Below are 17,460 nucleotides of genomic sequence, written 5' to 3' on the forward strand. Positions count from 1 at the left end.
ATTATATTAATGCCAACACTTCATAATTTAGACTATTTTTAACATTAAATGTAAAACTTTTCTACAGATATATTAGAGAAAAAACTGTTTTTCAGGGAAAAATCTATCACACTTACACCCTGAATGAGCATACCATGTGTCGGACATAAGAAAGACGCTACTATCAGCTGCCTGTTTTTCTGGGTATGCAGTGTTGTAGCCATATTGGTCCAAGGATTAGAGAGAGAAGCCGTGTGAGGTAATAGCTTTTATCGGACTAACTTTTGTTCGTGAGAGAGACACGCTTTCAAGTTTACACAGGTCTGAAGACCTAAAGAAGAGCTCTTTGTAAGCTTGAAATTTTGTCTCTCTCACCAACAGAAAGAAAAGGAGTACTTGTGGCACGTTAGAGACCAACAAATTTATTTGAGCATAAGCTTTCGTGAGCTACAGCTCACTTCATCAGATGCTGTAGCTCACGAAAGCTTATGCTCAAATAAATTTGTTAGTGTCTAAGGTGCCACAAATACTCCTTTTCTTTTTGTGAATACAGACTAACACAGCTGCTACTCTGAAACCTGTCACCAACAGAAGTTAGTCCAATAAAAGATATTACCTCTCCTACCTGATCTCTCTTTTCTGAACCAATGCTGAAGTGGGATACATTAAAGGGACAGTTCCCCACTCCTAAAAAGCAATAATCAATCATCCCATCAACAAAGTGAGCAAAAACTGTCAGCATAGTTGAAAGATACACAGTGTGGTGTTCAGCTAAAATAACGGAAGCATATCAAGTGCTAACTTCCAAAAACATGGTACTTGCAAATCACAGAGGTAAACAGAAAATATACTTGAAGGAGCACAGAGCAGGGACTTTCAAACTGTACTGATCTATATAAATCTCTGTCCTTCTAACAGTGACTATAACTGAAAAATTTAGGGCAATCAGGACAAGCCCATTTATTCTTTTCCTTGCAAGAGAATCATATAGTAGCTTGGACTGTAATTAGGTTTAAATTCTACTTGCAGTACTGTACTCTTTTACCCCCTCCTTCCCGCAGGGATAATCATTTTTCCGCACCACTATGAAAAATGTGATCTCCCTACTAATAACCGACATCTGGAATCTCAGCACTGGGAAAATCAAGAGTCTGAATCCTCTGCTGCAGCTCCCCCAGCTGCAATTCTGAGAACTGAAGGGGAGACATTTAGGTCACCCTGTCAGTACACACAATACACAGGAAGGCACTTCCCCAGCTGCTCACAGCATATTCCCAACCATCCATTATGAAGCACTGCTACCTACCTTAGTAACATGACAAGGTCTGCATCACTGGATAGACGCACTAGTCCAGGTGTTCCCTCTGTTCGGATAAACTGGATCTTCTCCCTGTTTAAGCAAAGGAAGAGTTCCAAGACATCTTTTGCAAATAAGGCACCAATGTACACCAGGGCAACAAGAAAAAATGCTGGGTATACCCAGTAGACCTCTGGGTTATGCCTCTCTATTTCAGACACCATTTTTCTCCCTGCCACACCATGTCCATGTGAGCAATAGAATCTTACAACCCAAAAAAAAAAAAAAAAAAAAAAAACCAACCTAATTTGTTCAGAAGAATGATTCTCCTGTTGCCCTCATCTGTAACATGCTCAGGCTGCTTCAGGTAACACAGCCATCCAACCAATAAAAATCAATCCCTCAAGTTAATATAAGTTGTGGCCCTGAATTCAAAGCAGCAGACAGAGCCCTGTGGGAGGACATTGCTATTCTGAAAGTGAACTACTTAAAGTAGTACTCTCCAACTCCTTTCCTCTCCCCTTCATTTTTTAGTACAAATTCAAGCTGTCTATTACAGACCATTCGTGCTTTTTAAGGTAGCTTTTATGTACAACACTGCACTTACAGATCTTCCAGAAAGGCTTTCTGCTGTGTGTATGCATGCACCTTTCTCTTCCTCCCAGCCCTCCCCTACCCCCCAGCCCCGCACACTTCCCTCCCCAACCTCCCAATTCAAGTCAGTCACTATTCTGGATTCTATGCATGCCCAACACTGTGCAACGCTGGTGATTTTTAGGCTGTACGCTGATTAAAGTCCTCAGATGCATGCCTTTGAACAAAAAACAATTATTTGGGGGTGGGTGAGTGAAGTCTGCGTGTTACTTAACTGCAACAGAGTCAGGAGAACAAGACCTTGAACCAGCTTCAGAAGTTACACCTCTCTATATCAGTGAAATCTGTTGTACTCTGGGGTAAGAGTTCACCACTGGCCTCTCCTCGAGAGTGGGTGATTTAGTTTGCACCAAGCTATTGATGGGATGTGCTGATTCTGCACATCTCCAGCAACCTTAGCTATATAGCCACTTTTGGGGCTGTGGTGGAAGAGATGCTATAGATCAAAGGAACTGGGGAGCGACAACAGGAAGAAACAAGGGCAGAGATTTCAGCAGGAAGATGGGGGGATCATCAAGACAAAAGCTGAAATTGTTCAGAATTAGGCATGAGGCCCAAAGAAAACAACTGAGGCAGGATGGAAGATGACAACAGCTTGAACAGTAGTAAAAGGTTGGCTAGATGGACCTCAAAAAGAGAAGAAGCTGTTGGAAGGAGAAGGGGAAAGGTGACTCTGTGAATCTGTCAGAGGATGGCTACAGAAAGTCACAAGGAGACAGCCAGATTTAAGTGAAGGCAAAGAAAATAAAGGGCGGCAGACAAGGGGGCTAAAAATGGCACAGAGAGAGAATGAACACAGCTGTTGAGAAGGAGGGGAAAAGAAAAAAAGGACGGGAACAAAGTTAGGTGAGTTAAATATGGAATGCCAGGAAAGGAGACGGGATTGAGGATGGGAGGACAAGAATATGGGGCATGGGAACCTGTATAACATCTGAAGGTGATGAGGAGCAAGGCAGAGGAGAAAGAAAAGAAAACACACCTGGGAGCGTAGGATATATGAGGGCAGGGAGGAAAGGTGAGAGGAACTAGTGGGGAGGTGGTAGGAAAGAGAATGAAGTAGCGTTCACATGACCACAAATGGGAAGGAAGAGAAGCAAAAAGCTGATAAAGGGATACGGTGAGGCAATCAGAGAGGAAGATGAGAGCATTGGAGACGCAGAGAAGGGGAAACAAGATGAAGCCATAGCAATAGCAGCACTAGAAGTCAGGTCAGAAATGTATGTAAAGAAGGATGAAATCGTGGCCCTCCTGGGAATAGGAACTTTGCCATTGACTTCAATGGGGCTGGGATGTCCGAGCAAGCAAGCAAGCGTACGTGTTTAAAAACAAAACTGCTGTACCTTTTGCAAGCAACAAAAAATCCCTCCAGAAACTATCACTTCCTCAGAAAAATAACAGTACAAACTTTCCAGCAGTAAACCCACACATTTCAGACACAAACAAATTAAAAGCCACAGAGAAAGAGAAGAAATTCAAACCACAAGAGCTGTTGCCTCCTACTACTGACATACACGAGTTGGCCCAAAACTCCTCATCAAAAGCCCCAACTAAAGCAAAGACAGGGAAAATACATAAAAAGCAGTTCTAGCCCTGCACGACTACTAGGGAAATACCAGAGAAATCCCAGTAATGGCCTGCCACCCCCATAAGGGTCAGAGAGAGAGTCCAGCCAATCCAGAAAAGAGCTGCTGTACAACTGAAAGTAATTTATAATCCCTAGCTATGGAGAAGTGAATGTCAATAACAACATGCTCAGTTCTTCACATACTGTCCAACTGTGTGCACGTGTATTAAAACAAAAAGGTAATCCAAGATAGGATTTATTTTTAAACTTCCATAATAATTTAAACTTAACGTGCACCTTTGATAATAGAACAAACAAATACAACAGAGTCACAGGAGGAGTGCATACTGGTCATACGCACACTATTAATCATCTTCCCCAACAGGCCTTAATTCAGCAAGGCAATTAGGCATGTGCCTAACTTTAGGTGACTTCAATGGCACTACTCAGTGTCACATGCTTCAAATTAGGCACATGCTCAAGTATCTTGCTGAATCAGGGCCCTAAAAGCTAACTAGGAAAACGGGTAGTAGCATCATTATAAAAGATACACAGCGATGTGATGGAAGCGTCAGTCCTATAAAAACTGTGTGAGATGCAGTTTTAAAGAATGTGGGAGTAGGGGCTAGGGGCCAAAGGAAGGCAGCTAATTCTTAACCAAGCATCATAACTCCAAGGAGCGAGAGCAAAGATCTGGCCATACAGTGTACCCACTCTCAAACCAACTATACTGAACAAAGCATCATGCTCCTCTATTCAATAAAATCCTCCATCCCTCTACTAAGGCAGGTAAGAGAGACAGACACATTTCTTCAGTCTAGTTACTGCAGGGACAAACTGTACCTACTGAGTAATGGATCCTATCTACTGGCACATACTAACACCTTTTTTACCCTTGGTCTGTAATTTTAAGCTGTGAACTAACTGATCCTGACAAGGTCCCCGCGGCAAGCTTGCTCTGATACTATGATCCGGGAACCAAGATACTAGAAGAAGTAAAATCTGATGATAGCGTCAACAATCTTTTGAACATCTTCTGATTTGCAAACTGAGTATAACAGGGCAGAAATTAAGAAAATCGACACTGGGGCTGTTGCTACTGGAGTAACTGAAGCCAAGAACCTCAGGGGAAAAAAACAGAAGTTGGTTTTATTTTATTACCTGATGGATTGGCTTGTTCACATGTTGAACACAATTCAAATGAGACAAGCCTTCTGCATAACAATATGGGTACAAACAGGGAATACTTCGACAGGCTGAGATCTGCTTTGATTTTCCTCCTCCCCTCAATTTTCTAGAAAGTGTGAATTCTGTTGGTAGTTGATTTCAGGGTTGTCAACCAGGACTTACTCAGAGGATAAATCAGTCATCAGTCTACTTGTTGGGACATGAAGCTCAGGGAAACTGCAAAGCAGGATAGCTGACTGAGCTCTGAGAACGTGCAGGGCATGCAGGGTCACTAAGAGCACGTCTACATTACAATCAGAGGTTTGACCGCTGCATGTGCAAACATACCGGAGCTAGCTTGATCTAGCTAGCTCCAACAACAACAACAACAGTGAAGCTACGGCAGCACGGGCAGCAGCACAGGCCAGCCACTCAAGCGTACAGCCTTGTGCTGCTGCAGCTTCACGGCCAGTTACTTCAGCTACACGTGCTGCAGTCACGCCTCTAACCGCGGTGCGGTCACACCCTGTGTATCGCGGCACAGAAAAGGAGGCAGGTAAGTAGTGCGAGCTCTTGAGCCAGCACATCCTGATCAGACTGTTAGAACACGCGAGACTCTGACTCTGGGAAGTGAGAGCACTGCATTGGGAGCCACAGTGCACAGTGAGATCAAAATCTTCCTAACTACCATAATGACAGATGTGCAGCAATGAACTCACACATTTTTCAACAGTAGTGTCTCCAAGACAGTTCTGGAAACATACATTTGAACACCAATTTCTAATTCCCATGTTAACAGCGAGTTAGTTTTACAGCTAAGCAACATATACTTAATTACAAAAGAGATATACCCTAAGGGTGAAATTCACTCCTGTGTAAAGGGTCAGCATAAGACTTAAGACAGCATAAGACAAGTCCAGCATTTTTATGAGGGATTTAAAGCTCCATCCTGCAATGTGCTAAACCCTTTGACTTCCGTTCAGCAAAGCAATTAACTACCTGCTTAATTTACGCATGTCAGTAATCCCAATGACATCAACAGGACTACTCATGCTCTTAAAATTAAGTACGTGTATAGGAAGGACTTAGTGGCTTTGTGTTGACCCTCTGCACGGGGTGAATTTCACCCTGTATCAGTTATATTCTACCTGTGATATATAATACCATAATCATCATATAATATTATAAAGCATCTTTGATAATATACTATGTATCTCTTGCGGTTGTGCAAGAACTATACTGGTCTGTTCCTAAACCATCTGTGCAACTCTAAAAATGTGCAACTCTAAACATGCTAAATGGATATTGCTGATTGAACTTATCCAAAAATGCAGGGCCAACTCTAGGTTTAGGAAGAACCCTACAATATATATCAAGGAAGATGAGCAGGGCCCCAACGAACGCCTTTCTAACTGAATGCTTCACAACCATGGACCACCAAAGGCCACATCTTGCCTGCCTGCCTGTTGGTGAGATTCTGTGACTTCTGGAGATATCCTACGTCAGTAGCTCCAACCCTTTTTCCCCCCCGAGATACTTTGTCTTTGTAATGGAATGGCAGGCTGGCATCCTACTCTTCCAGCTCCCATTCCCCTTGCTCCACGCCCAGCACCCTGAGTTGTCCATCTATGCTCACTTTCTCCCCTGCCTATCTGCCTAGCATGGGTTTGCTCATCCCATCCCTTTTTGTTTTCATTATTCTCTTCTTCCCTGTTCCTCACTGAAAATTATTATTCACATGCACACACTCTCTTTCCACTTCCTTGGTTGCCCAAGGCTACGTGTTGCTGGCGATGGCAGAGTTCATTGGTGGCTCCGGGAGCCAGGCCACATGCACTAATGTGGTTAGGAAGAGTGCTAAGGGAGCAGAGAAGATAAGACCAGCTTGTCAAGCTGCAGTTTAAGAACAGGGGGAGGAGCCAGGTACCTTTTGAGGAGCTGTGGTTTGCAGAGGTGCCCATGGCCACATTTGCAGTGGGGAAGGGAAGGAAGAAGGACAGATCCCAGGTCATGCAGTTTCACCTGCTTCCACTATTCCTTTTCTTTCCCCTGCAACCCTCCCTAGCGTGGGAAAACTTGCCCTACTTGGGCACCACCTGAGGATGGCTGAGGAGCTGAGCAGAGAACCAAATGAGAAGACATGGAGAAGAGACTAAAGTGCGCTATTTATGGCCTTGCAACCGACAGGCTGGATGCATGTGTGCAAGTTCCTGAAAGAGCGTAACTGCACTATTGCAAAGGTCCAAGGCACTATATAACAGCACATTAAAGGAATGTTTCCTGCAGTTCTTTGATTAAGCTGAAATTACACAAGGTTTGGGGGATTTTTTTTTGGGGGGGGGGAGGGAAGAGAGGAGAGGGTTTAAGTTTATAAATGACCAATGGACATCGAGCAAGCAATATTGCCCCCCCCCCCTTTTTTTTTTTTAATACTGCAAACTTTGCCAGAAATAAAGAATACGAATTGATGGTCTGTTCTGAAATGGGACAGTCAGTTGAAAGTAAAGCTGGAGAACAGAATCAACATCATTACCTGAGTGAATGATTCCTGGTAAGATCTGGTTGACGCTCTTGTAGAATTTCAAAGATATTGGGCTGTCGCAGAAATGCGACAATCTTGTCGTTGTAGGCTGTAAGTGGCAACCGAAAACAGCTTACTGCAAACAGGTGCATTGAAAAACAGCATTATATTTTTATAACTTCTGAATAATAATGATAATGGAATTATGTCTTTATATTCATAATCTTTTTATTTACTACATTAATATGATCTTTTCATTACATTTTTAGCCTAAAGGCTAGTGCTGGTTTTTGAATTTGTATATACATGGCCCACTTTATTATGAATAAAATTTTAGATTAAAACATCATCAGATGTTAATGTGCCTTTCTGAAGAATTCAGAGTATTATAATATTTCATCACATACACCAGCAGCTCACGCCAACCTGGAACATATAACCACATGAATAAAGTGTACGGGGCCTTATTTTCTATACTTCTTTATTTCTTAGACTTACAGGACCGGTGAAAACATAAGCTCACTGCTTAATAGTAAATTGCATGTGCTTCTTATTGGCTGCACATTAATGTGTGGGTATTTTTGTTTTGCTTTCTCCTCTCCTTGCCTCCACTATTCTGAAAAATAATGATCTGTTTTACTCATATTAAGGATCTGATATAGTCTCACAAAAGTAATATCTTCACACAAGGCTGAAAATCTAGGCTTCCATACCAGCCTTAACTCATGCCACTTTGCCTAGGTACTGTGATTCTAAACCCTTATGGTACACAATGACAAGTGTATTGGCCAGCTCTTCTGCCTTAATGGTGAATTTCCTTATTTTTGCTTTCAAGAAAGACTCAAAGCTTCACAGATTTTATTCCTCTTCCTTTTTGTAACATTAGAATGAGAAAGGAATAAAATGATCAACAACAAATTCATAAAGACACTGTCAATGTTGGTATGTCAATTTGTCCTACCTTCAAATAGTTTTATCTGGCAACAAATATTCTACTATTATCATATGCCTTTATAACTCAATAACGCAGTTCTGTCACTGGGAACTATAACTTCCTTCCTAGTACCCATGATGATGATGTGTTGCACTAAAACGTAGTGCATCATTTTTTCTTCCTGCTCTGCAGCATGTATTTGAACATACATGGTTTACACAGCTGCACACATTTTTTATGACAATAGCAATCCTACTGCTGGACAGATTGGCAGGCAACTTGTATTGTGCCATACAGGAGTAAGATGCAGTCACTAATGAAACTTCTAAGAAGGTCTGACAAATATTACAGTCAAAAGTAACGAAAAGCTATTGAAATGTAATTGGCAGTGGCCATCTTTTCATTTATGGTTTTTATTTTTTACTGTTTATTCTATCACAAAGAAAAAGATTACATAAATATTTTATATTTACTCATGTCTCTAAAGTGGTTCCACCTATGAAGCGAGGGCCCACTCAAAGTGTTTGTGCCTGTTCCACTGTCAATTATTAAACAGCAATTAAAAGTATCTTTGTTCAAAAATCTCCAAAAGCTCAACCTGAAAAATATACAGTGTCCATAGCAAGTGAAAGGAGTTTAAATTTGTGGTGACTGTGCTACTGAACAAAGATCAAGCAGATCAATCATGATTTTTTGCACAATGCCTGTTAATTCAGCGCACTAAATTATTTTCTTAGTGGCGATTATCACAAAAGGCTTTTGTGTGTGTGTAACTGAGAACAAAATTTAGGCTACTGACCAATTCTGAGGTGCCTCACACCTCATGGAAGCCCTCTGAAATAAAAGCCTAGTATTTGTATTGAAATTAATGGGACTACATAGGGCCCAGGTCAATACAGAATCTGGCCCTCTATTTGTAACTCTTCTAGTTACTTCTGAGGGGAAGTTAATTAGAAAATTTAATGCAAGAAACCCTTTGCATTAACTAGCAAACATTTTGGTATTAATAAATTGGTCATGCCTGGAAGTTTTTCCACTATTACGCACACAAATTGAAATTCCATGATAGGGATTGATAATGGATAGAGCTAGCCATAACATACGGTAAAAGCAAAAATTAGAAAAACCCAGCAGTGCACACAGACATGCACAGTTAAATCAAAGTACACTTCCCTCAAGAGAACTCCAAGCCCTGACATACCCACTGGAACCATGTCCTGGTACTGAGCCCTGCTGACTGTATTAAACGTGCTGGACGGTCTTGGTAGAACTGGTGGTCCTGAATGACGGGAATCCTCTCCTACCTAAAAGTACAGTAGTAATTATGGTCAGCAACAAGCAAATAACAAAACAAAACAAAACACCTTCTTCATCATGGCCTAGATCTAAAAGACAGGAAACAATTCTCATGATGACTAAGAAAAGCACTAGAATCCAGCTCACACTCTCTCAGTTGTGTGGATTCTGCAGGGCACACACAAGTAAAAAGCACTAAAACAAAATTATTTTGTATCACCAAATAGAGCAGATGGAACTCTGAACTCACACAGGGAGCAAGAAGGTGTTATTTGTACAGAATTCTTTTTCACAGAAAAGCAACACTTGATTATGGTCACTACTAGGAATCGCTTTAATGTCAGAGCAACTTCTTGCTTTTGTGGGCTTGATCTTGTTGCATTACCATTGTTTTTTTGCTTTTAATTATTACTATTAATTCCTTTGCCTTATTCCCGCTCCATTCTGTGCACTGAACATAGCAGGGAAGAACAAAGAGTTTATGATAATGTAATTACAGATTGCATCAGAGTGTAGAGGGCAGAAAGCTGTCCTAAAGAGGCAGCACCAGTTTTCCCCCACTGCAAGGGAATTCTCAGGTCGTCATCAGCCATCCCCGAGTAAGGTACGTCAGGGGTGGGAAGCCGGGAAAATGCACGCAAGGAGTAAGGAAGCATTCCGGCAGACCCTCATCAGCTACAGTTGCTACTCACAGATAGCATAAATTAGAGCAGCCCTCTAGCTTCTCTAAATTATGCTGAGTGCAGTGTTGGTCCCTAACCAGACCTAAATGAGAGTGGAAACATGGCTTAGAATCACCCTCCCCACCCCTTTCCTCAACTTCAGTGAAGGTAAACTCAGTACAGTCAAGGAATGAGCCTACAGTATTTGCATATGCTTATAAACATAAAAATATCTTACAGTCAGGACATAATTTACTCAAAACCTTCTAGTGAAAACAATACAGTTCAAGAGCTTTGTAATCAGAACCCAAATACAGAATTTTTTATATTATAGATAAGGAGTTTTAAGCACTTCTGCTTAGAATCCATGTTCTAAAAAGGTTATATTATTACTACTAGTGTAATATCATATGGACCACAACATTTAACGGTCTGTCATTCTGTCAGTGGTAAGAAGAATTTTCACCTTTCTTGGTCTATAGTACCATGGAATAGGTGGGAAAACAGTATAAGGTTTGGGCGTGCATGCACAAAAACTTGTTTTTCTAAATTAAATCGCCTACTTGCTTTGACACTTCCCACGTCAGTGTGAATTGCTGTGCTAGTAAAAAACAGGCTACGGCTGTTTGGTGGAGAAATCTGTATTCAAGAGCCCTCCTGTGGTTTGATGGAGTTACTGCCATTTAATAGCAGCAGATAAAATCCTATCAGATTATTAGCTTAATCAAATCAGACCTTTCCTTGTACAATAAAGGCCATCATTGGCTTTTCAAAAGGCAAGAACGTCTTTCGTTTGCAGGTGGATACCACACTGGCAGGACCATTAAACGACTGACAAAATAATGTTTGAATGGAATGATGTGAAAACTGGATGATCCTGAAATCCTTGTTAGCTAAGTAGCAGGAGGGGCAGTTCAGGCTTACCTCACCAGCACTGTGGCTGCGCTGTCTGGTTAAGTGCTGTCGATGCACTAATGCACTAGTGGGCCTGCTACTCTGCAAGGGAAGCCGTGGGTCAATGAACGTAGTGGTGCGGGAATTGTGGTCAACAAAAAAAGCCTAGAAAAGGAAAAAAGATTTCAGAGTCAACATTCATTGTAACTTAGGAGCTTCCTAACTACACCTTCCTGCTGTAAGTACACTGGCAGGAGAGAAAGTGTGTGAGAGTTAAAGCACAGGAGGATCTGGGTTCCAGTCACTGCTTTGAGACTCTAGGAAATTATCTCACTGTGCCTCAGTTTTCCCCTTCTGTAAAACAAGGATAACGTGTCTGTCTCTCACAGGAGACTTATGAGATTTAATTCATTAATGTTTATACAGCATTTTGAGATCCTCAGATAGCCCACAACATGAAAATACCAAGACAAATCATGATTGTTCTTCTAGAAAAGAGGACGTGAATGTCTAACAGAAGTTATGTCAGCACATTCACCAGTTCATTTAATCTATATGCATCTAAAAGGAGGTCACTTAGTGGCAACAACATTGCACTTTAACAAGTTATTTATCATATCATTATAAATATAGCTGGGGTGTGTACATGTCAAGCATATGATTATGTTCGAGGACACAGTGTGATTATAGGTTAAAAGGAGTTTTCACCATCCTTCTGCTAGAACTATTCTAGGTAGGCCAACTTAGAGAATCGACCAGGGATACAGAGAAGATGATGCCAAAAATATAAAAAAAGAATTTAAGGCAGGCCCAATGGTTTCCTGGGATAAGAAGAAATGACAAGTATTGACTGGTTAGCCATTTGCTGAGAGAAGGCCACGTGATCATGGGTCCTAAACCCGAAAAGCCTCAAGCTGCAATACAATTAGAGCAAAAAAAAAAAAACCAAAACCCCCTCTCTATTCCAAGATAATTTAAACTTGTTCCAGTTTTAGTGTCACACTTGGGAACCATTTCCTTGCCATTCTCATGCTTTTGGGGATTTTCAGACACTGTGAAGAAGACACGTGGCACCATAGGGGGAGAAGGATATCTAGACTGAGAATCCACCCAGGCGATCCCAAGGCAGGTACATCAGCTCCCAAGGGAAGCAGTTCCTCCTGTCTGTTCAATGTCACTTCCTGGCCAGAAGTACTAGTAGCTGCCTTGTAGTTCTGACAGCCTGCTTATGCTCATGCTTCAGCCCGTTACTGCTCCTGGGCTCACTCCCACTTCAGCCTGCTCTGCTCTAGCTCATGCCCCTGCTCCAGTCTGCATCTGCTCCTGCCCCAGCTGGCTGCCCCGCAATTCTGACAGCCTTCTCCTCAGCTGGGAGTTTTGGCTGTTGAGGAGGAAAATGGCTACTTATCTTCTCATAAGTGTTGTTCTGCAAGATGCGTTGCACGTGTCCATTCTATTGTGTGCATGGCTGTGGAAGAGATGTCATGCACCAATGCTAGAGTTTCCCTAGCGGTACTTGTAAGGGTACCTGGCTTCCTTGTGCCTGGATCTAAAGATATAAAGGGTGGAACCCACTCCCCCAACTCTCTTTCACTTCCTTTGAATGAGAATCACATAATGAGAGACTTTGATGTGCTGGGGAAGGAGGGTAGGTCACAGAATGGATATATTCAACACATCTTGAAGAGCAACAGTTTTTCCTTTTTCAGGAGATTACATAGGTCCATTCCAGTGGAGGTGACGCCCAAGCTGTTTTCAATGGAGATGGGGCTCAGAGTCCCATCTGAAGAGGGACTGTTGGAATGCTTTCCCAACATTCATGTCACCCCTTGAGGCGGTTATAATTTCTTGATATCTAGCAAAGGTACATAGACATCACTACCCTGGAAATATCAACGAGAGGATTGGTTCCTACAAAGCCAGTAGATGCTAAATGTGCTCTAGATGAATGCACTGACAGTTTTTCAAGAGGTGTCAGAAGTTTGGCATTATAGCACACAAAAATGCAGGTGGTAATCCGTTTAGAAAGTCTGTGTCATCACAGGATGACCTCTCATTCTCTCTGCATAGGAAACAAAGAGCTGACAAGAAACCTGGAGGAGTTTTGTTCTATCCAGATAAAAAGCCAGAGTTCTGCACACATCCAGAGTATGCAACTTTTGTTCATTTTTCTAAGTGTGTGGCTTTGGAAAAGAGACCAGTAAGTATATTGGCTGATAGTGGGGGGATGGCTACTAAGAAGAGTACTTTAGACAAAAGATGTAACACTGAACAACTGACTAAGGACTCGAATGGAAGCCCCTTAAGAGCCTACAAAATTCAAGCCCTAAGGCAGGGCCAAATCCCAAATAAGTGGGCAAAGCCTATTCAATCATTTCAGGAATCTGGTTGCTATGGGATTAGTGAACATAGTCCTTCCACCAATACGAGTGTGACATGTAGGAATTGCAGCCAGATGCACCTTGATCAAGCTGACTGCTAGATCTGACTCTTAGAGAGACAAAGTGGGTGAGCTAATATCTTTTACTAGACCAACTAGGGATGTAAATACCATTTAAAAAGTTAACTGTTTAAATTATTAAAATGTGTGGTTTAAATGGTTAACTGATTTAGCATGTGAGGCTGATCCTGCAGGCTGGTGCGGCTGGGACTGGGGCCGATCCGCTGGCATGGCTAGGGCCTCTCTGGCCAGGCGGTGCTGTCGTGCCGGGCGGCACGGCTGGGCCCGCTCCAGCTGGTGTGGTGCTGCTGGTCGGCCGGTGTGAGGTTAAGAGTTAAGGCAGATTAACTGGTTAACCTTTTACCTCCCTAGGACCAACTTCTGTTGGTGAGAGCCACACAGAGCTCTCCTTCAGGTCACAAAAGCTTGTCTCTTTCACCCACCTTGTCTCTCTAATATCCTGGGACCGACACGGCTACAACTACACTGCACACAGATCTGACTCTTTCAGGTGTTGAACAGAGTTCAAAATCTTCTAGATTGAAGATTAAGAGACATATTGGTGGGTCACCCACATGGAGAAGTGTTTCCACTTATGGTAAGGAAGCTAAGGTGTAAGCAGAATATTCTGGATCGCTGCTGAACAGCGTGCCACTTCTGGCATTAACCAACAAGAAACCAACTCTTGACGTGAAGCACTTGTTGAGTTGAGATGCAACACCTGACTGTGGTTTTATAAGATTATAGTCCTTGACTAGCTGGAGAAGTAAGGGACAGCCTGTGCAGATCAAAGTACAGGGTTGTCTTGGTCAGGCTGGGTCTATGAGGATCATCCTTCCTCTATTTGCCTTTCAATATCACTCTGGGAATGAGAGGTACTGGTGAGTAAGCATATAGTATATCATTGTTTCATGGAAATAGGAAAGTGTCTGATATGGAACCCTGACTGTGGCCAGCTTTGGAACAACAGTGGGGGCATACGCTGTTCTACCATGTTGCAAACATATCTACTGGAGGAATTCCCACAACTTGAAATACCGACACATTAGAGTTCATGGTCTCTGCTTAGATCAGCAGGTGTGAAGCCTTGGGAGTTATATAATTCCTTATATTGAAATCCCACTTCTTGACTGCCTCCTGACATAGGTTGTCTGACTTGGTGCTTGTTTACATAAAACATAGCTGTGGTGCACGCCATGAGCACCTGGCCTGAATGAATGGGTGACAGGAACTGCTGACATGCTCAGAATGTTGCACGCTGCTTCACAGTTTGAGAACATTTATGTGTAGCCTGGCCATGTGAATAGACCACATACCTTGAGCTTGCAGCTCCCCACTCCATGATGGAAGCATCCATTTATGAAAGTCACTGAGGGGAGAACTGGTAAGAATGGGACTGCCCTGAACACAATGCCTGGGGGGATCCATCCATCCAGGGATGACAATACTCAGGCTGGGATGTATGCCAACTTGCCCAGGTGGTGTACCTCCTGGCACTAGACAGGTTTTAGCCATGCCTGCATACACAAGAGGTGGATCTTGGCTTGTGTGTCACATATGTACAAGTGGCCATGTGCCCCAGAAGCCTGAGGCACTTTTACACTGTGGTTTGCAGCTGCTTCTTGAAGCAAAGCCTGGACAAGCCAAAGCAATTAAAAACGAACTTTAAGAAAAAAATAAAAACAAACACCGAACTGGATGAAAAAACGAGTGCCACTAACTACTATGGATAATTATACACTAACAACATACACATTTAAAGGCAAAAGACTACCAAAGTACAACAACATGCTCCGACCATAGATGGTAAAAAAGGAACTGAAGGAGGATGCGGTGGTTCGCTCCACCCTTTATATCCTTGATTCCAGGCATGAGGTAAAGTAGGGCACCTGCCTGCCCACCCCTATTAGGGAAAACTTTCTGTTACCAGTGAATGAGACATGCACACACACCCCCTCGCCCCACAGTGGAATGGATATATGCAATCACTTGAAGATGAAATCAGAGTTCCTCTTATAAGCTGTATGAAAATAGACAGACAGAAAACATGAGTCATGCTATAGAAGAGATAAGTATTATTTACTATGGTGGGGAGCATAGGGTCACTTCTGGAAAGTTCACAAGACATAAAGGAGAACCAAAAGAAGCTTCAGACTATGGTATGGGACTACGATATCAAATTGTCCTTTTAGTTTTCAGGACAATGGGTTTGAGGTGTGGAAAGTTTGGAATTTGGGAAGGGGGGGGTTGTCAAAGGGGAGAGGGATTGTATCTGTGTACTGTCCCTATTGTGACTATAATTTATGATTACTGTTTTGAAGTTTTCACTTAATAAATGTGAACAGAAAAGAAACTGAGGCTCCAACATATTGGGAATAGTTCAGCAGAGGACACCAAAACTCTTAAGGACCCTGATTGTCACGATGCTGTCTGGTAATCTGGAGCTAAAGAGAGATATGCCTTACAAATTGGTATCTGGGATGAGACAAACTTTATACAGGAAAACTATATACGTTTTGGTCAGCTGAGATATCTATAAATGTATAAATTAAGCATAATGTTTCTCTGTTGAATTTTGAAATGTTTTTGCTAATGGCAATGTTTGAGCCTCAGGCTAGTGGTGTCTACCTGGCAAAACAGTGATGTCATTTGTGACACTGGCTACACAGGATCCAGGCATTAAAGAATACTAAACTACTCTGTAAGCAGGATGGAACCTGTTTTAACAATTTCAATATTGGCTTTTTAAATTTCTGCAAGGAGGCAGAGGGAATGGGCCATGTCATCTTTGATATCTATGCCCCAGCTAATAGGTTTAATTCTCTTACTAGCAAGTGTCCAGTAATTCTTTTCAGGCACTGATATCTATTTTATCCAACCCTATCTATCAGTATTTTGAAGGAGGCAAGACAACCTTCCAAAGGCTGACTTCAATGTACCAACCTTATAATAGAGTATATTTAGAAAAACAAATAAAAACAATGATTCGATACGAAAAAAGTTACTTGTTTAGAACTTCCTTGCAGATGCCCAATTCTCTGATTAATGCAGCCATCTAACACCGCATGTAATGCTTTTTTGTACCCACTTAAACTATGCTTAAAGATTATATTAAGGGTGATCATGTCTTATTAAGCATGAATGCTTTTAGGCCAGCCAGCAGCAGTCTATAATATAATAAAATGCAGATTTACTGCGCTGAAGCTTCCTTAAAGAAAGTCATTGGAACTTCAAGTCTCTGGGCTAATCTGGATGCTGACACCACAGCTGGAAACTGAGCTGAGCACACACACACGTGCACACGCATTAAAAAAAAAAATCCTAATTTTAAAGAAACTCCTATGACTGGTCCTGGCAAGGTACAGCCAGGAAACTTACAACAGTTGTGCAAAGTGACAGAATCTTGGTTTGACCAAAAATTAAATCCCTTCCCCCTCAAAGAACTATAGATTTTTAAATAAAAGTTATTTCAAATAAAGGCTGTGAATGCTTGTTTTAATACGTTACTTCATCAAGGTTCAACTTTATTTTAACATTCCCTAACATATACTATTTATACACTAGTTTTCTGTTTATACACTGGTTTTCTATGTATGATTTGCTTACAAATCCAGGAAAGAGTCTTTTTTTTTTTTTTTAAAATGAGAAGGCTGTTTAGTTTAGAGACAGGCATTTCAGAACTAGTTCTGCTTAAGCTTCCCCACAGAGTTCTACCAATGGACCTCAATTCACAGCCAATTGCGCAGATGTAAGAAACATCAGCATCTACTGGGGAGTAAAGCCCACTTGTCCCATTCTTTGTCTCTGCTCTAGCAGCTGATCTGTGAAATAAGACACTTTAATCTTCTTCACCGCCATTGGCCTAATAATTTGTGTCATGAAGAAAAATATCCATATATCCTCTAACTGGCAGGGTCCCACTCAGTCATTCATCCTCTATATCACGATATATAAATCCAAGAATTCACTTGTGCACATGAGATATGTGTTTCATTTTTCACCTGCTGTCACCTTAAAAGTATGTTAAAGCATAATAAAAAGAAAGAATTTTT

General features: G+C 41.8%; 1 protein-coding gene across 1 annotated transcript in view; it reads right to left on the reverse strand.

Moving 5' to 3' along the window:
- Positions 1 to 17,460, reverse strand: part of HECW2 (HECT, C2 and WW domain containing E3 ubiquitin protein ligase 2) — a 171,624-nt gene that overhangs the window by 39,633 nt on the left and 114,531 nt on the right. Inside the window, exons 14-17 of the mRNA XM_077830363.1 lie at positions 10,999 to 11,133; positions 9,318 to 9,420; positions 7,195 to 7,291; positions 1,286 to 1,369 (exon numbers count right to left, since the gene is read on the reverse strand). Of these exons, the coding sequence (XP_077686489.1) occupies positions 1,286 to 1,369; positions 7,195 to 7,291; positions 9,318 to 9,420; positions 10,999 to 11,133 (419 nt within the window). The remainder of the gene's footprint in view (positions 1 to 1,285; positions 1,370 to 7,194; positions 7,292 to 9,317; positions 9,421 to 10,998; positions 11,134 to 17,460) is intronic.

This window comes from Eretmochelys imbricata, chromosome 11, assembly GCF_965152235.1.
Source record: "Eretmochelys imbricata isolate rEreImb1 chromosome 11, rEreImb1.hap1, whole genome shotgun sequence".
NCBI classification, from domain to species: domain Eukaryota; kingdom Metazoa; phylum Chordata; order Testudines; family Cheloniidae; genus Eretmochelys; species Eretmochelys imbricata.